Source organism: Pelophylax lessonae (genome assembly GCF_965119305.1).
Source record: "Pelophylax lessonae genome assembly, chromosome: 3".
Lineage (NCBI taxonomy): Eukaryota > Metazoa > Chordata > Amphibia > Anura > Ranidae > Pelophylax > Pelophylax lessonae.
In genome coordinates this window covers 626052022-626077631 of record NC_138770.1, presented here as the reverse complement: position 1 = coordinate 626077631, position 25610 = coordinate 626052022, and the positions used below count along the sequence as shown (strand labels likewise).

General features: G+C 43.8%; 1 protein-coding gene across 3 annotated transcripts in view; it reads left to right on the top strand.

The window, feature by feature from the left end:
• TRAF5 (TNF receptor associated factor 5) overlaps positions 1-20136 on the top strand; it is an 82909-nt gene extending 62773 nt beyond the window's left edge. For 2 of the 3 annotated variants that reach the window (XM_082248953.1, XM_082248952.1), the window contains exons 5-11: positions 5632-5796; positions 6251-6328; positions 9057-9131; positions 12686-12778; positions 15177-15317; positions 16929-17097; positions 19444-20136. In XM_082248953.1, the coding sequence (XP_082105079.1) occupies positions 5632-5796; positions 6251-6328; positions 9057-9131; positions 12686-12778; positions 15177-15317; positions 16929-17097; positions 19444-20024 (1302 nt within the window). In that variant the 3' untranslated portion in view covers positions 20025-20136. The remainder of the gene's footprint in view (positions 1-5631; positions 5797-6250; positions 6329-9056; positions 9132-12685; positions 12779-15176; positions 15318-16928; positions 17098-19443) is intronic. The other variant, XM_082248954.1, reaches the window with a different exon arrangement.
• The last annotated feature ends 5474 nt before the right edge of the window (positions 20137-25610 follow it).

Below are 25610 nucleotides of genomic sequence, written 5' to 3'. Positions count from 1 at the left end.
ATCACTCCAAATGACTTTGTGCCTGAAGGTTTAAGGCCTGTCTCATTGGGGAACTACAGTTCATTGAGGGAACCATGAATGCCAACATGTACTGTGACATACTGAAGCAGAGCATGATCCCCTCCCTTCAGAGACTGGGCCGCAAGGCACTATTCCAACATGATAACGACCCCAAACACACCTCCAAGACGATCACAGAAGCTGAGGGTAAAGGTGATGGACTGGCCAAGCTTGTCTCCAGACCTAAACCCTATTGAGCATCTGTGGGGCATCCTCAAACGGAAGATGGAGGAGCACAAGGTCTCTAACATCCACCAGCTCTGTGAGGTCATCATGGAGGAGTGGAAGAGAACTCCAGTGGCAACCTGTGAAGCTCTGGTGAACTCCATGCCCAAGAGGGTTAAGGCAGTGCTGGAAAATAATGGTGGCCACACAAAATTTTGACTCTTTGGGCCCAATTTGGACATTTTGACTTAGGGGTGTACTCACTTTTGTTGCCAGCAGTTTAGACATTAATGGCTGTGTGTTGAGTTCTTTTGAGGGGACAGCAAATGTACACTGTTATACAAGCTGTACTCACTACTTTACATTGTAGCAACGTGTAATTTCTTCAGTGTTGTCACAGTAAAAAATAAATAAATAAATAAAATATTTTCAAAAATGTGAGGGGTGTACTCACTTTTGTGAGATACTGTATTACTTTTTGTATCACTTGACCCTCCCTCTTAGATTGGACGCTCTAACAAGCAGGGCCCTCTGATTCCTCCTGTATTGAATTGCATTGTAACTGTACTGTCTGCCCTAACTTTGTAAAGTGCTGCGCAATCTGTTGGCACAATATAAATATAAATATATATATATATATATATAATAATTGTAGCACTCCCAATAGGGCTTGCTGTGTGTTGACTTCTCGGGCTCCCTCTGATTACCTGCAGACAGTCACTAGGGGATTTTTGACACAGCTATCCTTACTCCTGTTTGCTCATTACTCAATAAATAGTCCAGGGTATTTGTTTTGGTATTTATTGTGGAACTTGGATGGGAGAAGGGAATAGTGGGATATTCCAACTGAATTATTCACAGTAGATAAGGACAAATCTCACTTGGCCTCACCAGGTTATTTGTGGAAGCAGACACACTGCTTTTACCATACTGCCACTTGTATAGAATCATTTAAGCCTTTTGCTCTTTCTAGCAGTAGACTTGATGCAAACTACAAACTATCTCCAGGACACTCTCTAGCACCCCTTTGACTTACACCCGTCCACTGACTTTTCCGAGATGGCCCTCACATGACAGGCTCCATGACACAGATCTGTACTCACTGTATGCAGAATCCAATACTTTCCAGTGTCTCCCTTCCAGTCTGCTCTGCAGGACCCCTGGGTTCAGCATTTCTCTAACATTCAGGCCCTCAGGTCGACTACCCGAGGCCGCATAGCAGCTTCTACAGAGTAGGGGCAGCTGCCCCATCCCTCTGTGACCCCGCTCTCCAGCCAAAGACCCCAAGCACATGTGCCCTTGGCATTTATACAGTCACCCAGCATGCACTCAGCCACTTTCCTCTGCCAATCTCAAGGGCTGTAACGATGCCTGTGCCCTCACTTGTCAGGTTTCCTCCCACTGTCCAATATGCCTCCCTATTGGACCAGTGTGAAACATTTCAGACAAGCTGAGCTGCACCTGAGCACCATGAGCAGACCCTACCAAAAATCCTGCTTTCTAGTAGGCAGAGAGCAATATAAATTTACCTGGCAATCTCTCTGGTAAGCAGAAAAACCCAAAAATTATACTCTTATAGCACCTACCTAGGAGGGTGCTACATAATAATAATAATAATAAAAAAATAAAGAAATGTAACAATGTTAATATGCATTAGACTTTGCCTATCTGTCACGATCAGGGTTCGGGCTTGAAGACCAGTAGCTATAGCAGTGGAAGCTTACACAGGAACCCGCAGGATAGGAACACAGGCAGGTCACCCAGGCAGATGATGCAGGCTCACCTGAGGTGCGGAATCTAAGTACTAACCGGTGTTCCCCAGAACTCCTGATGGTGGAGATGGATTTTGCTGCATGTTAGCACCAGGTCGCGGTCCTCAGGATCGCCCCAATAGGAGGTGAGCAAGCCAGGGTCCAATAGCAGATATAGCGGGTAGGGATCAAGCAGAATCATAGTCAAGGAATAGCCAAGGTAGTTGCAGGTTGGGGTAAAGCAGAAGCGAAGTCGAGGAACAACCCAAATGTCGATAAAGGAAGATGGCAAAGATACGGACGGCAGCAGGAGAGACAAGCAAGATATTGGCTGGTGAAGGCACAATATTCTGGCAACCAGGAAGTGCAGAGACATGGCTTAAATTAGGAAGCTCATGGGAGGAGCAAAGGGTTCAAGGCAGTGGCGTACTAACGTGGAGGGGGGGCGGCCCGCCCCGGGTGCCACGCTCTGGGGGGGGTGTCAGGCTGGCCCACATTTCAATCTGAAGGCTCCTTCAATCCGCGCTGCTCACAGGGGCGGCGGTCGGCGGGAAGAAGGTGAGCAGCCTTCTGTGTGTATATAACTGGACAGGAGAGGGGATGGAGCAGCTGCATATAGAGGAATTCATCTTTCCGTATTCCTCCTGCTGCCGCTAAATGGCTGATTCTCCTCTCCCTCCTGCAGTCATTCAGTGGCTGCAGGAGGAATATGTAAAGATCAAATCATCTATATGCAGCTGTCCCATCCCCTCTCCTATACAACTTGCTGGCCCCCTAGTGCTCTTAACACCCTCCCCAGTGCTCTTAACGCCCCCCCTGCTCTTAACACCCCCCCAGTGCTCTTAACGCCCCCGCTGCTCTTAACACACCCCTCCAGTGCTCTTAACACCCTCCCCAGTGCTCTTAAAACCCCCTTCTCTTAACACCCCCCCCAGTGCTCTTAACACCCCCCTGCTCTTAATCCCCCCCATGCTCTTAACCCCTCAGTGCTCTCTCCCCCCGTGCTCTTTAGCCCCCCCAGTGCTTTTTAGCCCCCCCGGTGCTCTTCAGCTCCCCACAGTGCTTTTCATCTCCCCCCTATGCTCTCTGGCTCCCCCAGTGCTCTCCACCCCCCTGGGCTCCCTGGCTCCCCCCTCAGTGAGTTCCAGTTCCCCCCAGTGCTCTCCATCCCCCTGGTTTTCCCTGCCCCCCCCCCAGTGCTCTCCACCCCCTGCGCCTTCCAACCCCCCTGCAATGCTTTTCAAACCCCTCTTAATTCTCTCCAGTCCCCCCCCCCGCACCCTTTAGCTCCTCCAGTGCTCCAGTCTCTGCTTGCCCTCCTGCCCCCCTAGTGCTCTTGTATCTTCTATCATGTCTGCAGTCTCTGACCTTCTTTTGTATCATGTCCTCAGTCTCTGATCATCTTTTAGATCATGTCCTCAGTATCTGACCATCTCTTGGATCATGTCCACAGTCTCAGATCATCTCTTGTATCACGTCCGCAGACTCTGACCGGCTCTTGTATCACACCTGCAGTGTCTGACCATCTACTGTATCATGTCTGCAGTCTCTGACCATCTCTTGTATCATGTCTGTAGTCTCTGACCATCTCCTGTATCATGTCTGCAGTCTCTGACCATCTCCTGTATCATGTCTGCAGTCTCTGACCATCTCCTGTATCATGTCTGCAGTCTCTGATCATCTCCTGTATCATGTCTGTAGTCTCTGACCATCTCTTGTATCATGTCTGCAGTCTCTGACCATCTCTTGTATCATGTCCTCAGTCTCTGATTTCTCTTGTATTAGGTCCGTAGTCTCTGATTATCTCTTGTATCATGTCCTCAGTCACTGACCATCTCTTGTATCATGTCCTCAGTCTCTGACCATCTCTTGTATCATGTCCTCAGTCTCTGATTTCTCTTGTATTAGGTCCGTAGTCTCTGACCATCTCTTGTATCATGTCCTCAGTCTCTGACCAACCATCTCCTGTATCATGTCCTCAGTCTCTGACCATCTCCTGTATCATGTCCTCAGTCTCTGATTTCTCTTGTATTAGGTCCGTAGTCTCTGACCATCTCTTGTATTATGTCCTCAGTCTCTGACCAACCATCTCCTGTATCATGTCCTCAGTCTCTGACCATCTCCTGTATCATGTCCTCAGTCTCTGATTTCTCTTGTATTAGGTCCGTAGTCTCTGACCATCTCTTGTATCATGTCCTCAGTCTCTGACTATCTTCTGTCCCATGTCCGTAGTCTCTGGCCATCTCTTGTATCATGTCCTCAGTCTCTGATTTCTCTTGTATTACGTCCATAGTCTCTGACCATCTTCTTTAGCATGTCTCCAATCTCTTACTCAAACTTAAACACATTGATAATAGTATTAGCTATCTGTTTATGCCAAAGGTAGGACTGTGCAGGGGAGGCAGAGAGTGCAAAAGGGGGAACGGTGATTAGAGAGACGGGGGCAGACTGCAAAGGGCACTGTGATAGGGGGGCTGTAAAATTTGTGCAATAAATATTCTTGGAAACATTACAAATTTTTGCGGGTGTTTTTACATTTTAAAGTGGGGGGGGGGGTGCCAGATATAGGATCCGCCCCGGGCGCCAAATGCTCTAGGTACGCCACTGGTTCAAGCTTCAAGGCAATTAAGATTCATGGCAGGATCATTCAAGGATCTGTCCAGGGAGTTGTCCAGCATTCCAGGTGGCTCAGTAAGTAGAGTCATTGCCAGACACAGTGGAGGTCCCAGGTTCAAGTTCTGGTTCTGGTTCCCGGGTTCTGACACTATCTTACAGAACAGGCATTGGCTTTTGCATTTGGAGAGTATAAAAAATTGGAGACAAATACTTGTTCACTTAAATTGATTCTAAAACCCTATTTTTTTTTTAAAAAAATACTAAACATGTAACATGTGTAACGGTTTTGCACAGAGAACTGTAGCCCAGAACCTCATTTCCTCAGGTCCCCTGCCGACACTTTGGGTTCCCCACCGCTGCCAAGTGCCCCCATAGCAAGCAGCTATTGGGACAATCATGCATGCTCACTCCAGAGCCATACGATCCATAAGATGCACAGAACGGGGCTTGGCCTGCTCCCTCCTCCCTTGCTGCGATTGACAGCAACGGCAGAGAGCCAGGAAAGCAGCCGCTGTCATGCACATTGCTGGATCGGGATTGGGCTCAATTAAGTATTGGGGGGGGCTGTGGGAGGAGCTGTATACTAAAGGTTTTTTACCTTCATGTATAGAATGCATGAAGGTAAAAAAACCTTCAGGCTTTACAACTACTTTAAGCTGCTCATATGTGGAGCAAGTTTCAGCCAGTTACTGATGAACTGGTCAATATTCGCTCTGTTGGTGGCCCTGTCGCCACCTTCTAACCCAACACCGTTTAATTGAAAAAATTGAGCGAGCCAGGGGGAAAATTGTCAGCTGAGTTGCACCTGCATCCAATCAAATGTAGGCACTGTTCGGACTTTCTGACAGCCAGTGGTGACAGCTGTCAAAATACAATTGCAGCAGTGGGAGTGTCATCCATTCAGGCTGTTTAGAGGGGATGGAGGAACCTGTTAGATTTTTTTTTTGTTCAGCCCACAAGCTGTGTATGGGCAGCTTTAGAGTTTACCCACCCACTGAAGTACCCCAGAAACTGACTTCAACCTGTTATTCTCCTGCAGGATCATCTCACCCAGTGCTCCTATGAAGTGGTTCTGTGCAGTAACAAAGGATGTCACGACAAAGTCTGCAGAAAAGACCTGGACCACCATTTATTGACACAGTGCAAATTAAGAGACGAGGCGTGCCAATATTGCAGCAAAAGCATGACATCGATTGACCTACAGGTAATACGAGGACTTCCTCTATAATACTACATACAGAGAAACCCAATTAGGGTAAAGTGGTTCTAAAGGCTTAAGGGTTTTTTTTTTTTTAACCTTCATGGATTATCTGCATTAAGGTTAAAAACCTATACATTGTCTCTTTGACTGGAATGTCTTGACATGTTGAAAGGCAGCCGGGGACGTACATTTCTGCTTGAGCTATTGAGCTCTGTAAACAATGGGTTTTCTTTTTTTAGCAAAGTAAATAGGAGTAAAAAGTAGCCAATCTCCCCCTGTTGGCTGAATGTGAAATTACAAAATAAATACATTATATACATATATAAATAGCTATTTAGATGGCTTAAAAAAAAAAAAAAAAGAATTGTTTTCTTTTTTTAAATACAGTATTTTTAATCTTCATTTCCAAAACCTTATAGTAGAATCTATATTTTATCAATTTTATTTTCTGTTTTAGGTTCACATTAAAAAGTATTGCCCGTTGTATCCAGTTTCATGTCCCAACAACTGCAGTAATACGTGTTCAAGAGAAGAAGTAAGTATATTGTCTTTTCTGTGCAAGTGTAATACAAATCAGCACAACTGATAAAGGAAGTAAATAAGAACCAGCAGCTATTCCAAAAACGTTCTCACTTAAAAAGTAGTCAAAATGTATATCATGAAGGGGTACAGCGCTAAAGTGAATAAGTGCAAATAAGGTGCTGAAATGATGAAAAAGTGACAATGTTCTTCTTGCAATACCCGTAATCATAAATAATATTGCCAAATTCCAATAATATTCAATAGTGGTATCAAAACAAATATATAAATCACAATGTCATTATGTGTAAAATGCGCAAGAGTGCAATAATAAAATATAGTGCATAGAAAGTGCTACAAAGTCCGTAAGTGTCCATTTGTGCAAATTCAGCATATATAGTGCTTGATAGATGTTTCCTTAAAGAGTGTGCTCATGACATCACCACCAAAAGCCACTAGATGGCCTCTCACCATGATCAAGAAAGCAATGTTTCCTTAGTACGGGGGGGGGTCCGATAACTTTGGTACCAATCACTGGTCTGCCGGTGTGGAGAGCTCAGCACATAACGAATAGCATGTAAAAGAATATCACAACAGATCTAAGTGCTCTCTGTATAAGAGCCCTTTATTAAGAAGTAATAAGAAATGAACTCACATAATACTGTACAATCTAAGCTTGTGCTGGCTGTAGGAACATGTCATGAAAAGAAGAGGAGCCGTGCTGTCGGGTCGTCGCTCGTCCGTTGAGTCTCCGCCCCCTATACACGTGGCGTCATACGCTTGCGCGTCACGACTTCTGCAGACTCTCTTAGGGACCATGCACACTGCATCTCAAAGAAGCGGCTCCTTTTTTAAGATCTCATTTTTTTCTGCCTGGAAACTCCCCTCCATGTTAGCCAATGTTTCCATGCACACTATGGCTTTTTCAGGAATTTTTTTTTTACAGGCATATGCTCTTACAGGTAAAAAAAAAAAAAAAAAAAAACACCAAACTGCACAAAAAAGCTCAAAGATGCCCAAAATAAAGGAAAAATGAGCTGAGGGAGGGTTTGTGAAAAAAAAAAAAAACGCTTATGCTCTAAAAAGCACATGCAAAAGAGCACAAAAAACACAAGCTTCTTCAAGCTTTTAGCCAGAGAAATAAAAGCTAAAATGCCTAAAAAAAGCTGATTTTTTTTGAGCTGCAGTGTGCATGAGCCCTTAAACTGTATGTTTTGTCAAAACATTTTTATGGATAAAGATAAAATATTTTAAGGCTCCTTTCACACGGGGTGGACTCGACCAGGAGCGGGGAATCCTTCTGCTGATGCAGAACAGACACAGACAGCGCTCATTCTCCTCTGGTAGGTCAGATGTAAATGGACCCGCTGTCAGTTGACAACTGACTGCCCTCTGATCCGATCTGCCCAGACAGAGGGGAACGTCCCCATCCGCCTGTTTTTAACCACTTAAGCCCCAGAGGATTTGGCTGCTGAAAGACCAGGGGGTATTTTGCGATTCGGCACTGCGTGACTTTAACGGACAATTGCGCAGTCGTGCGACGCTGTACCTAAACTAATTTGATGTCCTTTTTTTTCCCACAAACAGAGCTTTCTTTTGGTGGTATTTGATCACCTGTGCGATTTTTTGATCATGCGCTATAAACAAAAAAAGAGCGTCAATTTTGCAAAAATAACAATATTTTTCACATTTTTTTATATGAAATTCCCCAAAAAAAATGTAAAAATCAAAATTTTTTAACATTTTCCACCAATTTGTTTTATGCTACATATGTTTGGTAAAGAAAATCGCAAAAAGCGTATTTTGATTGGTTTGCGCAAAAGTTATCGCGTTTACTAACAAAGGGAAAGATTTTTGTCATTTTTGTTGTTTTTTTTTTTTTTAACGCGTAATGGCGGCGATCTGCGATTTTTTTTTGCGGGACTGCGACATTGGGGCGGACAGATCGGACCCTTGACTGACATTTTTTACACTTTTGGGGTTACCAGTGACATTTCTACAGTAATCAGTGCTATATATATGCACTGTTACTGTAAAATTACACTGGCAGTGAAGGGGTTAACTTTATTTGAGAGGGAGGGGCTGTGTGTATCCCTAGGGGCGTGATTCTAACTGTGATTGGCTGTGGCTTGAGCTGTAGGAACAATGATCATCAGTCCTACATAGTAGAACCGTATGATCATTGTTTCTAATCTACACAGGGGAGAATGACAGGCGGCTTGTTTACACTAGCTGCCTGACTTTCTCCCTCTCCCCCGACGATCGCTGAGTGACCAGCGGACATCGGGTCCGCCGGTCACACGCGCGGGGGGGTCCGTGACCGCGCGGGAGCGGGAGCGCGCCACCGGAGCGGGAGCGCGCCGCCAGAGGCGCGCGCTCGCTCCCCAGAGCCTCACAGGCTAGTGACGTACCGATACATCACTCTGCCTGTGAGGGGCTGACCGCCGCAGTATATGTACTTGCGGCAGTCGGCAAGTGGTTAAGGGATTGAATTAGATTGGATGTAAGCTCCATAGAAAAAAATGAAGGGTCTGCTAGTGTGAAAGGGGCCTTAAGGTAAACACTGCAATAATAACTCAGAATGTGTGCCCACTGAAAGTACATAAGAATTTCTGTTAAATGTTTACTGTTAAAGTGAAGCCCAGCTGCTATTATTCATCTATTCCAATCCAAGATGATTTTTCCATATCCCTATGTAATCATATTATAAGATATTATAAGAAGTGGATGTATGTGTTTTGCAGTTGGACGAACATCTCATCCTCTGTCCTGAAGCCGAGGTAGATTGTCCTTTCACTAATTATGGCTGCTATGTGAAGGTAAGCCTCTAAAACAATAGTTCCTTATGTCACAGAAGTGGTTTGGGGCTGATTTATACAATGTTGAGAAAAATAAGGTGTCAATGTCACCAATGGCAGCAAGAATCCATTTTTTTTCTTGCTCAAGAACCCACATACACTATATGGCCAAAAGTACGAGGACAACCCAGGGCCATCTTTCTGAATGGGCACGCCGGGCAGTTGCCCCGGGGGCCCCACTTGCCAAGGGGCCCCACGCCAGGGTGGCAATTTACCCCAATCTGCCCCCCCCCCAGTTTAATTGACCTGGTGGTCTAGCCCCCCCCCCCCCCAGACCAGTTTGTTCCTCGGCCGGGTGCCGCTGTCTTTAGTTTGCGGCTCTGCGCTACACTGGTTGCTAGGATGGCCAGCTGACTGGCATCTAGCAACAAGTGACTTCCCGAAGAGGGGACCCAGAATGTACAGCGGAGGACTATCCTCCTCGTCCTCCTTCGCGCCTATTCCAGAATGGCTCCACCCACCTCCTCCCTTCCTGTGCTGTGTACGGCCGCTGCGGAAGGTAATCAGACTGCTGCTTGTCTCTCTCTCTCCTCGCTCTCTCTCCCTCATTGCCCGGGGGCCTATAAGGCTCTTAAGATGGCACTGGGACAACCCTCAGAATTATTGATTTTAGGTGTTTTCATTAAAGGGTACCTTTAATACTACAGCATGCAAAGATGTTTCACACAATTGTGTTCTTCCAACCTTGTGACCACAGTTTGGAGAAGCAAGAGATATGTCACCAGCACATCAGGGAGCTTCATAAGAGGGTCCAACTCTTTATTGTATGATCGCATCACAGTAGAAGCTAGCGACATTTTATAGCAACATAGGATCCCTTCACCAACTTTGCTATCTTCTGCTGTAATGCGATCATACAATAAAGCATTGGACCCTCTTATGGAGTTCCCTGGTGGACTGGTGACATATCTCTCTTTGAAGTCTTTCTGGTCTTCATCCGGTGGTCGTTACAGCACTCACTCACTCTTCAGCCCTATTTAGGAACAAGTTAGTTGGGAATATTTAGGAACAAGTTAGTTGGGAATATTTAGGAACAAGTTAGTTGGGAATATTGCTCTTTTTACAGTTTGGAGAAGGTCCTTTTCTGTGCACAAAGCCAGGTCCATAAAGACATGGATGAGGAGCTTGATAATGGAGGAACTCTTTGGGATGCCAACTGTGAGTGAGGTCTTCTAATCCAACATCTGTAGCCAACCGCAGAAATATTTCTTTGTCTAAAATTCCCTCAGACACACAAAATCTTGTGGAAAGCCTTCCCAGAGGAATGGAGACAGTTAAAGCTACAAAGGGGTAGAAGGCAACTCCATATTAATGGCCATGATATTGGAATGAGAGGTCCAACAAGGTCATATTGGTGTTATGTTGAATATACTCACCTTTGCTCAACTGCTGTTTTGTACACTCTCTGTTAGTACATGGTACTTCAAAGTATGTGAGAAGTGTGTGACTCTCTCCCCCTCTTCCCATGATCTACAACTGGAGCAGGGAGAGCATCTTCAGACCTGTATAAACTCCGATCCATCAACTTGAAGCTGCACTGTTCTTCCTTCTAGTCCACTTTAATGGACACCTGTTCTGCACAGATATAAAGGCTGCCATTATTGACGTCTACTTTTTAAAAATCACAAAAATATAGAGAAAGTATGGGTTTTAGGGCCCAATTGAAACAGGAAAACCAAGAGACCATTTTATAAAAAAATTAACATTTTATTTATATCATATAAAAAATATAATGTGTAATACATGAGGGATTACTGAACACAGAGAGACAAATCCCCAATATATTCACCAAAATCAATTAAAAAAACACAGCACAGAAATATACCCCTAATAGGGGCTAATAAATGCTTCAAGCTGATGTTGGTGCGAGAAGTCTCTGTTGTTATACGGTTTGAAGGTCTCAATGAGCCAACACGTTTCGCATCGGGCTTCGTCAGGGCCAAAGAGACCGAGCAATACCGATATTTCTTGCTGTATATCGTGTTATTCATGGCAGAACATCTAGACTCCTGTGTTCATGAATATCTTGTGAGCACCAAAATGGTACAACAGACCAATCTGAGATTACTGATCCTTAGGTTTATGTAGGTTCCCCATATGTTGTATATGCAGGCAGGACAAGCGGCTCCTTACTATCTCCAAAGGTCTTGGTCTATGATCCGGGGACACTGTCCCATAATGATGGGGGATATGCACTAAGAGACCCTGACACGTCCTGTCTCCATGTGTTTCCTCAGACCACATTAGAGCACGTTATAGTATTGAATGACGTCGCTTGGGAAGGCTCGTTCACTGAAGTGGAGAACCCAAAGACTTGGCTAGAAAGTTATGCTTTTGATATTAACTCAAGTAGAATGCAGCGTTTGTGCTGACTGATTCAAATTACTATGAGGATACATCCAGATAGAGGGGTATAAAGACCACCTTACAACATATGGGGAACCTACATAAACCTAAGGATCAGTAATCTCAGATTGGTCTGTTGTACCATTTTGGTGCTCACAAGATATTCATGAACACAGGAGTCTAGATGTTCTGCCCATAAATAACACGATATACAGCAAGAAATATCGGTATTGCTCGGTCTCTTTGGCCCTGGCGAAGCCCGATGCGAAACGCGTTGGCTCATTGGGACCTTCAAACCGTATAGCAACAGAGACTTCTCGCACCAACATCAGCTTGAAGCATGTATTAGCCCCTATTAGGGGTATATTTCTGTGCTGTGGTTTTTTTATTGATTTTGGTGAATATATGGGGGATTTGTCTCTCTGTGTTCAGTAATCCCTCATGTATTACACATTATATTTTTTATATGATATAAATAAAATGTTCAATTTTTTATAAAATGGTCTCTTCTCTTGGTTTTCCTGTTTCAATTGGGCCCTAAAACCCATACTTTCTCTATATTTTTGTGATATATACCCTTTTTGGGGCTTGGGCCAATTTCACGGTTATTTTCTAGATACTTTTTAAAAATATGACTGTAATGCCATTGGCTTAAGTGCTTCATGCGTATCTGACACAGAACACTTATGCACATGAGGATTTCCTACTTTAGTTGTTCCAGGTAAGTGACTCAAAGCCAGAGACAGCCAGGCAGCTAGCATTTTCACTTTATCACATACCCACTCCCATTTAGCACTGGAACTTAGCCAGAACCCTGAAAATTAAAGCTCTTCTCCAGGTAATTTTTTTTATAGCTTTGGATACACAGAGAAGACGGATTAGAACCTCTGTCAGGTGTTGCCTGTATTCCTTTTGCCCAGGAAATGAGAGAGAGGCTGCCAATTTGGGTCACAGACAGGAATAAAAGCATTTTTTAAGGAGGATGGAAAGGGGTAAAATCTCAGTCAGTATTGTATTTTCTGTTTCCCCTTTGGGAGATTTCGACTCATTTCCAAAAGGAGACAATAAAAACTTGACATTGATTCTAACCACTCAATCCAAAAACAAAACGAAAACATTGTGGTTAGAGTTCCGCCTAAACTTTACAATGCTTTGCTCCTTTTTTCCAGGTGAAAAGGGGAAAACTGAAACTGCATGAAGAGACTTTTCTCAAAGACCACATGCTCTATGTACTGAACAGAAACACCAAGCTTGAGAAGCAGGTAAAAGCATGTCTGAGCAGACACATCTTAGATTGTAAGCTCTTTGGAGCAGAGCTGACATCCCTGGTTTCCGCTAGACTAAAATGTTAGTACCTTAACATGATTGTAAACCCATTTTTTTTAAAATAAAAAACTTGTTATACTTACCTGCTCTGTTTAATGGTGTTACACGGAGCAGCCCTGGTCCTCCTTTTGTCAGGTCCTGCGTTGGCACTCCTGGGTCCCCCCCCCCCCCCACCAAGTGCCCACCACATAGCAAGCCGCTAGCTATGAGGGCACTTGTGCAGGCTCACTCCCGAGCTGGCTGTATTTGTCCATTGACACACAGAGCATGGCTTAGGCCCACCCTGCATCCTTACTGGCTATGATTGACAACACCAGGAGCCAATAGCTCCTGCTGCTCTCTCTGAGCCTAGGAGTAAGGAGAGAGCGGAGAGAGCTGCTGCTCTCGTGCACAGCGCTGGATCAAGATTTGGCTCACGTAAGTATAGGGGGGGGGGGGCTAGAGGTGGAGCTGCGCTCAGAAGTTTTTTGACCTTTGCACAGAGAATGCATTAAGGTAAAAAAAAAACCTTCAGCCATTAGAACCATTGTAAAGCTGAACTCCAGGATAAGTAAATATTGTCCAAGTGCAAAAGTCATGTGTATTCTTCCTTGAATCCTGGTGTGCGTTGTGTATTTCTTCCAGATCTGTGCAGTAATCCAGTGTGAGACTTTACTTTTGTGGAGGAGCTTCCTGTAAAAAAAAAGAAAAAAACCATCACTGCTGCTCTCTCTTCTTGTGCTGGTCTTGTCTCCGCCCCCTCCTGTCGTTTTCTGTAGGCAGCCTGTAGTAGGTGGAGCCTGATGGGCCCCTCCCACAGCTTTGCTCTTTTACATAGTAGGTGAGGTTGAATAAAGACAATAGTCCATCCAGTTTAACCTGTGTAGGTGTGTGTGGCTGTAATCATCTCACATAGCCCACAATGTACTGATCCTTGAGATGTACGTCTAAGAGTCTTTTGAAAGCCACCATACTACCCGCAGAAACCACCTCTTATGGTAGAGAATTCCACAATCTTGTAGCCCTAACAGTAAAGGACCCCCCACGTTGCCTGAGGTTAAAACGCTTCTCCTCTAATTGCATTGTATGCCCTCGAGTCCTCATGCAGTCCCTTCGACTGAATAGCTGTTTTTCTATGCCGAGATCCCCATTGAGATATTTATAAATTGCTATCATGTCCCCCCTCAGGCGTCTCTTCTCCAGGGAGAATAAATCAAGCGATTGCAGACGCTCTTCATAGTTAAGGTCCTCCAATCCCCTAATCAGTTTTGTTGCCCTTCTCTGGACTCTCTCCAGCTCCAACACATCCCTCCTGAGGACTGGTGACAAGAACTGGACAGAATACTCCAGATGCGGTCAGACCAGAGTTTTATAAAGTGGAAGGATTATAGTCTTATCTCTGGAATACATCCCGTTCTTTATGCATGCTAATATTCTGCTGGCTTTGGCAGCTGCCGCTTGACATTGCATGCTATTGCCTAATCTATCATCAACCAAGACTCCCAGATCTTTCTCCATTTTTGATTCCCCCAAGGGTTCCCCCCCTAACGTGCAAAGTGACTGATCCTGTCTCTGCCCTCTACTATAGTTGTCTGCAGGCAGCTTGTAGTGGATGGAGTCTGTTAGGTCCATCCCACAGCTCAGCTCTCTGATCAGGCTATATACAGCACAGCGTTGATGTCACTGCTATGTTTACAAAGTAATAACTGGATTTGTAAGAGCATTTGGATTTATACATTTTGTGGGTTTTGGGGAAAATATTTAAAAGAGAAGTATGGCCAAATATGTTCCCCTTTTGGGCAGATTCACCCTTCTATGTGTTCTGGTGACCATTGTCACTGAGACAAAAAGTGAGTGACAACCCAAAATTTTATAGTTGTCACCAGAAGAAGAGGTGAGAAGAAATCTTCTAATAGGGAGACAAGTAATCTTGGCAAGTAAGATTGGACTTTTATTCAGATTTGAGAGATTTCCTCTTATATCCTGATGCCTCCCCAGGACAGGAAGTGAAGGGAAATCGCCACCTGATAGGGAAAAAAATGAAAATAAAAGGTTTTGGCTTCATATACTCTAACAGTGAGGGCAGCTGAAACACCTGAACTTATTAGAGGGGGTATTCATGTACTTTGGTCACAAAGTACACATGCATCAGGTCAATAGGGAAAGGCGGTATGAAAAGTATGAAAGTAACAAGAGATATGTTTGTTTGTCTTTGCATGTATGGCCAAAACTGGTCAAGATTAGGCAACCTCTGCTAGCACATATACTCAAGACTGTTGTAGACATACCTCATGCTTTGCTGTACAAGTTTTTGTGTATCATCATTGATTTTAGTGTGTCGTATTCTTTCACAAGATGATGGATTTGAAGCAAAGTCTGGAACTCAAAGAGAGCACAATTCAAGAGCTGTCAAACACGGTCAAATGGTGTGAGAAGGAATGTCGTCAATTTGTGCAGCTTGGGGTCACCAATGGAAATCACGTCTCCACCTCACAGGTGAGAAGTAGGCCCATCACTGGGAACCTTGTTTTCTGATAAAGACCGATTGTAGTCAAAATACAGCAAACACAGAGAACAGTCATACTTATTCCAGATATCAACTAGTTCACCTATCTCTTCATTCTATTGAGAATACCTAAGGCACATATGTCAAATGCAGGCCGCCAGGCCTTGTCATGTGGCCCTCACACCCAGTTTTGCAGTCAGAATATGGAGGAACTCCATTACTCCACCTCCGGCTCTCACCCTCCGCTCCCACTCCCCACTGTTACTTGTTAACACAGAAGCCTCCTGTGTTTACAAGGGACAACTTTGCTTTCAGCGGCTCCTAGATTTAACAAATCTCTGCATGGTGGGGATAGATCTCCAGAATCTGAGAGACAGAACGATCTCCCTGCAGAGCCAGCTACACAGGGAGGTACTAGGTTTGGAAGAGGGGGGGTTGGGGTTGAAAGCTGTGCATGGCGCACCCCTAAACCCTGCACTCTGTATGCAACACAATCCTAAACCCTGCACTCTGTACATAGCTTACTCATGAACTCTGCACTCCACATGTAACGCACTCCTGAACCCTGCAGCCTGTACATAGTGCATACTCAAACCCTGCACTCTATGCATAGGGCACCCCTGGAATTGCACTCTGTATATAGCACACTCCTGAACTCTGTACGTAACTCACTCCTGAACTCTGCACTCTGTACATAACGCACTCCTGAACCCTGCATTTTGAAAGCAGTGCACGCCAGATACAACCTTTGAGGGAAACCATACTGCTCATGCGGCCTGAGATGGAATTGAGTTTGACACCCCTGACCTAAGGTCATTAATATTTAGCATTGTCCTACAATATAAAGCCCCCCCCCCCCTCGTGGTCTAGCGATCTTGTGTGGCGGACTGTTCCTGATGTCTTCACACCCTACATCTGTTCCAGCCATGAAGATGTAAGGAACAGTCCACTGCTGGATCATGGGGGAGCGTCATTTGCCGCTGGGGTGGAGGTTTCGGTGATTAGAATGCTTTCTGGTAACCCCTTGATAAAAGGAGCAGTTAACCCATGCAGTGCAGGCATCGCTTTACTGCATGGAGAAAAAACTGTTCAGCTTTAAAGCAGTTGGAGGAAAAAAAAAAAAAATTCCCTGCAAGGCAATGTCATAATGTGCTAATATGCATCCCATACTAACACATTATGAGAGACTTACCTTAAAATAAAGCCCTCCAGCACCACTCTGTCACCGCTGGGAAGGCTGACATCTTCATTCTTTCCGGGGTTTGCAGCCTCCAGCTACATGATTGGCCAGGGGCGTGATGATGTCATTCCCAAGCATGCACATGGGAGCCGCCATTTAGGACATAGGCTCTGAAGGTCCAGGACTGTATGCCAGACCTTCAGAGCACCTTCAACTGGTGATGTCATTGGCTGCATGCACTCTGAATATCTTCTAAACAGTGCAAGTTTAGGAGATATTCACAGTACCTACAGGTAAGCCTTATTATAAGTTTATCTGTAGGTATAAGTGGTGTAACAGAATGTACTACCACTTTAGGATGAAAAATCAGACCATGTGTAAGTACTTTTATAACAACTGTCAGTTGTTTTTTCTTTCCTAGATTCTGACTAGTTACATGGAGAAGGCTACCTGGCTGGAAGAACAGGTGATGCAGTTAGTACAGTTAATAAGTGAAGAGCAGAGCCGCCATGACTTGAAGCCGCTAATTGAGGCCATTGAGTGTATCAAGCAGAAAGTGACCGCCATTGAAAACTACAAGGAACGTATAGGTATGTCTCTACTCTTAGTGTCCTAGGGAAACATATCAAGAATGGGATGAATGCAGAGAAGGCAGAAGAGGAAGAGTTTGCAGTCTTGTCTCTATTGGCCTACAGCTTCATTTGCTACCTAGAACATTTTCCTGTCACATCACCCAAAACGTCAGGAGGGCTAAATCACCTATATCTTTTATATTTTCTGCACTTGACTTCCCAGGATCGCACACCTGCCAACTCTCCTTCTAATTAAATTGTTTCTTATCATAGAGAATACAACAGGAGGAGTGAGATCACCACCACTGTAGCAAGAGTCCGATTCCAAAGCTAACCATAGACATAAGAGAATGGTAAACTGTAAATGCGTGTTCCCACCAGCTCATGATGCCTGTTTCTTCCATAAAGAGGAATGCTTTAGTCACACAGGCATTCCTGTTTAGAGCATAAAGAGCTGTGCAAGGAGATTCCTTTTTCCACTTTTTAGGGGCTTTGCTATGCTGGTCTGTAGACAAGCGCTCATTATCTATTCAGCCATAAAAACGTTGGGAAACTATCAACTAATGTTTATGGCGATTTCAAGGTAGGCAGGGATAATTGAGATATCACTTATTAGCGGACTGTGATGTGCAACACCATCTTTGTCTATAAGGCCCCTTTCCCACATACCGTCCGTTCAGTTCATCAGTTCAGTCACGTCAAAATGTATCAGTTTTTATTATCCGTTTTTCATCCATTTTTCATCCGTTTTTCGACCTTCTTCATCCGTTTTTCGTCCTTTTTCATCCGTTTTCCTTCCGTTTTCTTTTTTTTTTAATCCACTACCAATGCAAAAAACTGATGAAAAACGGACCGTTTGTCTGTTTACATCTGTTTTTCGTCCGATCCGTTTTTTTGACGGATGAAAAATAGGGCATTCATCCGTTCCAAAAAAAGGACATTGACGGAAGTGGATGAAAACGGATGTTAACAGATGATCATCCATTGTCATCCGTTTTTACACAGAGATGCACTGATGTCCGTTTTTCATCTGTCAACGGATGGATGAAAAACAGACAAACGGACCGTATGTGTGAAAGAGGCTTAATGCTTACCAGTAAGGCTTCATGCACACTAGAAAGCTAAGCCTTACCAACCAGCATGTGCATTTTTATTTACTCTTTGACACTTTTTTAGTGAATGAGTGGGGGTACAATGTACCCCATACCCATTCACATGGGAAGGGGTTGGATCTGTTAAAGGGGGCTTGCAGATTCCGATATGCCCCCTGCCCACAGACCCCAACAACCACTGGCCAAGGTTGTAGGGAAAAGGCCCTTGTCCTGATTAACATGGGGACAAGGTGCTTTGGGGGGGGGGGGGTCAGAAACCCGCCCCAAAGCATTCCCCCATGTTTAGGGCATGTGGCCTAGGAGGATGATTCAGGAGAGTGGGAGAGCGCTCGCTCACCCCACCCCCTTTCCTGGCCTGCAAGGCTGCATGCTTGGATAAGTGTTTTTATGGATTTTGGGGGGAACCAACACCATTTAAAAAAAAAAATTTGATGTGGGGTTTACTTTAAAATCCATACCAGCCCTGAAAAAAATATAGTAGGTAACAGTCAATGGATTTTATGGATTATGACCATTGACTGTTACCTACTATATTTTTCAGATATGGTGGACAAACTTTCCTTGATAAAGACAATCTATTCCATTTGCCGAAACGCGTAGAATCAAGATATTCTCTCTCTGCAGACCCCTAGCTGCTTTTCAAAGCACAAACTGACTGAGAGACATATTTTTATTGTCACTATATCACCGTTTCACCAACCTCTTTATTCTATTCACCATCACCCATAGGTCTATAACCCATACACATGACCAAGTGTTGATATTATTCTATATGTTTACTTGCAATAAATGGTTATTTATTTTTTACACAGTATTGTCTTACTAAGCCCATAAAGTCCCACCCCCTTAGTCTGAGGCACCAAACCATTTTCTAGACATTTCTTAGGGATGTTGGCTAAACCGACTAACAAAAGGTTTTTGGAATCACACCCATAGATACCAGGTAGAAAAGATGTGGCAAGTCTGTGATTGCAACAGAGAACTGCAGAAGTCTTGCAACTCTCTCAATGAGGCATCTGCCACATTTTAGGAAGGACCTCAATGAGAATGACAGATGGTGAGGCATCTGATCATCTTTGGACTACATATTGGTCACCTATTATGGGTTAATGAGTGTACAATCCTAAATGTGCCCTTTCTTCATAGAAAAGAGGGTGTTAGGAGCTTACTGCCTGCTTGCACTAATGAATCCTGCTGACAATTGTAGTCTTAAAGTCAGACAATCCTTACTCTTCTTTAATTTCCTGATCAGATAACCTGGAGAACCAGTTCAACAAGCAAAATAAGCAGATTAACCTCCACAAAACTCAGCTCAGTAGCAACGAGGAGCGATTTAGACTTTTAGAGAGCACCTGCTACAACGGCAAGCTGATCTGGAAAATCACAGACTACGAGAGGAAGAAGAGGGAGGCGGTGGAAGGTTGTGTGGCCTCCATCTATAGTCAACACTTCTACACCAGTCGGTGTGGTTACCGCCTGTGTGCTCGGGCCTACCTCAACGGGGATGGTTCAGGCAAAGGAAACTATTTATCACTGTACTTTGTAGTCATGAAAGGAGAGTTTGACTCACTCCTACCCTGGCCTTTCAAGCAGAAGGTCACATTGATGCTTCTTGACCAGAGTGGGAAAAAAAACAATATTGTGGATGTTTTCAAAGCTGACCCCCACAGCAGCAGTTTTAAAAGGCCGGAAGGGGAAATGAACATTGCCTCTGGATGTCCGCGCTTCGTGTCTCACAACCAGCTGGAGAATCCAAGGAATGGCTGCTATATTAAAGACGATACCTTGTTCATTAAGGTTGTTGTGGATCTCACTGATCTGGAAGAGTTATAAGACAACATCAGAAACTCAATAAAAACCTGAAAGACTTGGATTTGGAAGAAGGATTATATTGTGAATTTAGCATTTTAAAAAAGTATCATGAAAGTAAATCTGTCATTTCATCTATTGAGGCAAATTGATAGGTTTTCTTGATAGCCTCTCCCACTGATACTTACATTCTTAGTGCCCTAACACCAACTGGTGTGAAAAACCATGTGTAAGCTCATGTTCATTCATGTTCAGGTGCCCAAAACTGCATTTTTGGTTAAAGTAGAACTATAGACAAAATTGTTTTCCCTTTTGGATAGAGTAAGGAAGGGTTATAACCCTTGTAGGGTTTTTTTTTTGCCATATTTGTCCCATTGGGGAGATTTTCCTTCACTTTCTGTCCCATAGCCAAACAGTAATTGAGATAAAATACCTGCAAATTAGGAGAATCTCTTGAGGACCCCCCTGTCACCAGAATTAGTGTCCCCATTGGAAGATTTCCCCTCTATTACTTTTCTGGGGACAACCCCCCCAAAATTTGGGATTTCTTTTTACTTTTACTTTCAATGATAACATTAAACAGGACAAAACAGAGAGGGTGAATCTCCCTAACGGGGACACACAGGCCGCAATAAAAACTGTCAGGTGTTCTAATTCATTTTCCCTCTTCCAAAGTTAAAAAAAAGGATTTTACCTTTTGACGATACCTTAAAGCGGAGTTCCGGCCTCAAAATCAACTTTTCACCATCCGCTTGCTTTAATGTACCTGAAAAAGAATTGCATAATTAAAAATTAATTTTTGATTTACTTACCTTGTTTTTAAAGAAAATCGACTTACCTTCCCTCCTCTTCCTCCCTCTGCGGCCGCGGCCCACGCCATCACTTCCTGCTTGTATTGACTCTTGGGAGATGAGCGTCATCGCTCCCAGGAGTCACTGCGCCTGCAACAGCCCTGCTCGTCACTTCCTGTGCAGGTGCGTCATTCCCTGCTAAACAGCTTCTGGGGCATTCCCAGAAGCTGTCCAGGGATGACGCACCTGCACCGGAAGTGACGAGCAGGGCCGGTGCAGGGCATTCTGGGACTCCGACGTCACCGAAGAGGGCACCGAAGAGGACGCTCTGGCTTCAGCTGCCCACACCTGAGATGGCAGCGCTGGACAAGACATTTTCAAGGTAAGTATTTATTCTAAAAGCTAAGTGAAACAGGGGACAGTTCAGAGGCTATCTTTGCTGAAATGCACTAGCCCTGACCTGACTGTCCCAGGGGTATTTTTATCTAAAAAATGTTTTTCAGGTTTGATCTCCGCTTTAAGTGAAAGTCACATGCTCCCTCATACCTTGAAGTACCAGGTCCTTCCAAGGGCTCTGCTAGGTAATGAAACAGCTGAGAAACACAGTAAAGGGAAGTATCAGTGGAAGTAGTGGAGTTCTTATCAAGAGAAACTGTCAGTTTAAGCTTATTTGCTGCTAGTGTGCACTGATTCATGTATTGTAAGCTGTTGCAATAGGTGCAAACTTTGTGAAATATACTAGGGTTAAAATGACCCTCAAGATACTGCCTTTAACAGTAATGTAAATTTTTCCTATGAGCTTTATTCAAAGCTAAATATTGGATGAGATGGGAGCTATCAGTGAAAAACATATAGCGCAATAACTGAGAAAAAAAAAAAACAGATTTCGCTCAACCATCTCATGTCAAACAAAATTGCTAATTCAACTCACTGTATCCATTCTAGAATTATATTTATTGATGTCAGACAAAAAAGGAAGAAAAAAATAACAATAAAAACTGGTACCAATCACACAATGTTACTCATACTAATTAAAAGCCATGTCCACTTCACATGCACATATATCTATGACCACAAAAAACTTGTGAATATATATGATCCTGCACCTGACCAGTGTTGCCACTGTATGGGGACAATTGTGCGCAGGGTCCAGTGAAATTAGGCAGATACTCCTGCAAAGAGATAGTCCAGTGTAGTTCCTTAGCTGGGTGTCTCCACACCAGAGCCTGTAGCCCTTGGATGTGACCAGTCAAAGGTTCACATAGTTCATATTGATAAAGATACAACTGGATGATTATGATATAGCTGAATACAGTTGGAATGGTGCAGTGGTCTAGAGGAGGTTCACTGTCCAGGGTTCTGGGAGTGCGGTATCACAAAAGGTCAAAAATAGCCTGTTGTGCCCAAACAGAACTTTGTGCCCTGAATGCCTCCCTCGCACTGTAGAGTAAGCAACAATAATAGGGCCAAACAACATTATAGAACTTCCAGTCATAGTTCCAAAGAAACTATTTGTAATCCATAGTAATCGTGCTCAGAAGTAATCAAAGAATCCAAGAAAAGTATGTTATGCTTATCAGGTCCTGTGGTTGACAGGTATCCTGTGGTTAGTAGGGGGACATGCATTCCAGGGTATGTAATTCCACCGACGAAACCAGTCAGAACATACCAGTGTCAAATGGGTCATAGTAGAGAGGTGGACACTGGCATGTTCTGACTGGTTTTGCCGGTCTCTGCTGGCTTCTTCAGAGGCTGGTGAGTGTGGTCTGCCCCCACATGTCATCTGAGTTTAAAATGGCTACGATCGTGTGCGCACCCACGCATCACGCGCGCTGCAGCGCCACCACGCATATAACGTAATGGCGCTGCCGCGCGGCGGATCTATATAGATATACTCAAAAATCCCCACAAGAGGGAGACATTAAATTTAAAGATAACATAGTATTACAAAAGGCCCAATGTATAGATGACCAACAACAGGGCGGCCAGACTCACACTCACAATATAGTACCATGAAGAGTATCACAAAGAAAAATATAACTACCAATACTACTAATGTATAAGTTTACATATGTGGGCAAGACTTGCATACACTCGGAGGGATGGGGGCACTTTACTTTTTTTTTTTCTTATTTATTTTACTTTTTATTTTTTTCACATGAAAAAAAATGGGCCCTTTAAGGCCGGTGGGCGGAAGTGACGTTTGGCGTCGCTCTGGTCCCCCAAGGGCATAGAGTCGAGTGGGGGCCATCTTGCCCTCGCTTGACTTCCTGCCCATCTGTACACAGGATTGGATCATTTCCGACGCTGCCGATCTCTCAGATAAGCGGCGGAAACGACAGGGGAAGTGATCCCGTCCGGGAAGTGATCCCATAAAAGTGATCCCGCCCATAAATGTGAATCCGCCGCTAGGACCATTTTTATGCTAAAGCGGACTGCCTGCCGTTTACATATATACCAGGGTTATGGCAGCTATCTGTTGCCATAACTCCGGTATTTAACGTCAAAGTAGCAAAGTAAATACACTGTGGGCGGTCCGGAAGTGGTTAAAGGATTTATAATCAGGGCTGTATTTAGGTCTTGTACTGTCCTAGGTACATCTGCAGTATACCACCATTTTATAGGTTCTTCTTGGTTTGTCAGTTCAGAATTTTTGCAAAAAATAAATAAATAGATTTAGAGGCAACTTGTTGAGTTCTTTTGAGAACAGTCCAATTTCACTGTTCTTTTCATCATACCAAAGAAAGAGAGGATGAACGCATGTTTTAGTTCTACAGAGATTTGTTACTCCTTTCAACAAACCCTGCACCCCCTTCCTGTTTGTCTGCAAATGTCAAGATGTAGCCAGAAAAGGAAAATACATTTTGAAATGGTCCCTGTGTCGTCACGCGTAGGGGAGGGGCTAGAACGGACGGAGCGCTTCACTGATTGTGAGACTGCCTGGCTGTATCGGTATAGGAGAAGATACACAGCCACAGCGTCTCCTATTTTATCATCACGGCTTGGATTGTTTGATTGCCTACTGCCTGCAAAAGGTGCATAGTTGCACCAATAAATGTGAGTTAACATCGGTTCTTTTTTGTGTGAAATAAAGTATCTTAAAGGTATAAGCACTATTGGAGATTTTATTTCTTGCATATCATATGGTGACACCCTATGCTGGAGTAAGAGGATGTGGATAGAGTAGTCTACCTGACCCTTGGTACAAGGGCAGACCTTTGAGCAACGGACCATTTTATCACTGGGAAGGGCTATCCCTATGTTGGAGCCCCTATTGATGTGCCTAGTCTAATCTTTCCTGAGGTGAGCACCCACTCACAAGGGGGGTTCACAGCGTTTGTAGGATCTGTGACATCCCAGTCACTCACAAGTCTGGGGAGCACCTGCCACCTATTGGTGGTTTTGAGCACAGCAAAAGTTTTGTTATTTGCACAAGATTCACTTTGGACTGATATTTTACTTTTATCTTTTGGACACTATATTACCATATTAATTATTTATTGGACACTATATGTAAGAGTTATTTTAGGAAGTATTTGTAAGGGCTTTTATCAATATTGATTTATTGCTGTGGTTTTATGCACTGAAGGATATTGCACAGTATATGCACTTTTCACGTATATGAAAGCTTTTAGAGGATTTATTGAGATTATTTTATTTTTTCACTTTTATTATTAATTTTATCCACGTATTATAACATTTATTTCATGCACTTTTTTACGTATAAGAACGTTTTTAGAGGATTTATTGAGAGTATCCTATTTATTTAATTACTTATTACATTAATTTTACCCACGATTATATATTTTTCACATCTGATATTAATCACTGATTACACACCATACTTTTACTGAGGTATCCAAGGATAACATTGGTTGTACCGGCTTATGCAATAATCTATTGAGAGAATTCAACATATAGATTTTTAAACTGCGCAACACATTTTATAGATTTTAGATTTATACACTTTTTATGAAAAGTGAAGTGTTTGCGACATTTTAAGAATCTAACAGAGACAGGTAGCTCGCAGGTATCCTTTGTTTTTTAAATCACTTCAGAAGTAGATTTTTGTTGGCCGAGAAAATTCGTGTGCAGTCTAGGCACATTCCAACCAACAAAACACAACTCTGAAAAGAGAAATAAAATATGTAGCGCTAAAACATTATGAACAAAGTCCATAAATAAAGTCCATTTCCACCAGTGATATTGCACGGCACCAATTTGCAGTAAAGTGAAAGGAATCCACCACCAAAAGGAGTGTTCAAAACACGCTTACCAGATAGTTATATGCATTGGGCCTTGAACTATCATAGAACTGCAACACACTCGGTGACGAATTGGACCGGACCTCTTCACAAAGATGAATCCCAGAATTGATACCTTGACAGTATACCTTAAGGGAGCCACTCAAAAGAAGGAAATAAAATCCCTCATAGTGCAGTAATTTCCATAAACTTTATTGGATGTAAAGCAAAGATATATAGCACTCACATTTGAGAAGGGTATAGTGTGCGAATCACACGCCGACCTGCGTGGTTCCAAATCGGTTAGCAAGGTAGCAGCCAATGTCCTCTATTGCATGTAGGCGTCCAGCAAGGGCGGCCCGACGCGGCGTTTCGTCACATATGACTGACGTCTTTAGGGGCGTTCACGCCCCTGAAGACGTCAGTCATATGTGACGAAACGCCGCGTCGGGCCGCCCTTGCTGGACGCCTACATGCAATAGAGGACATTGGCTGCTACCTTGCTAACCGATTTGGAACCACGCAGGTCGGCGTGTGATTCGCACACTATACCCTTCTCAAATGTGAGTGCTATA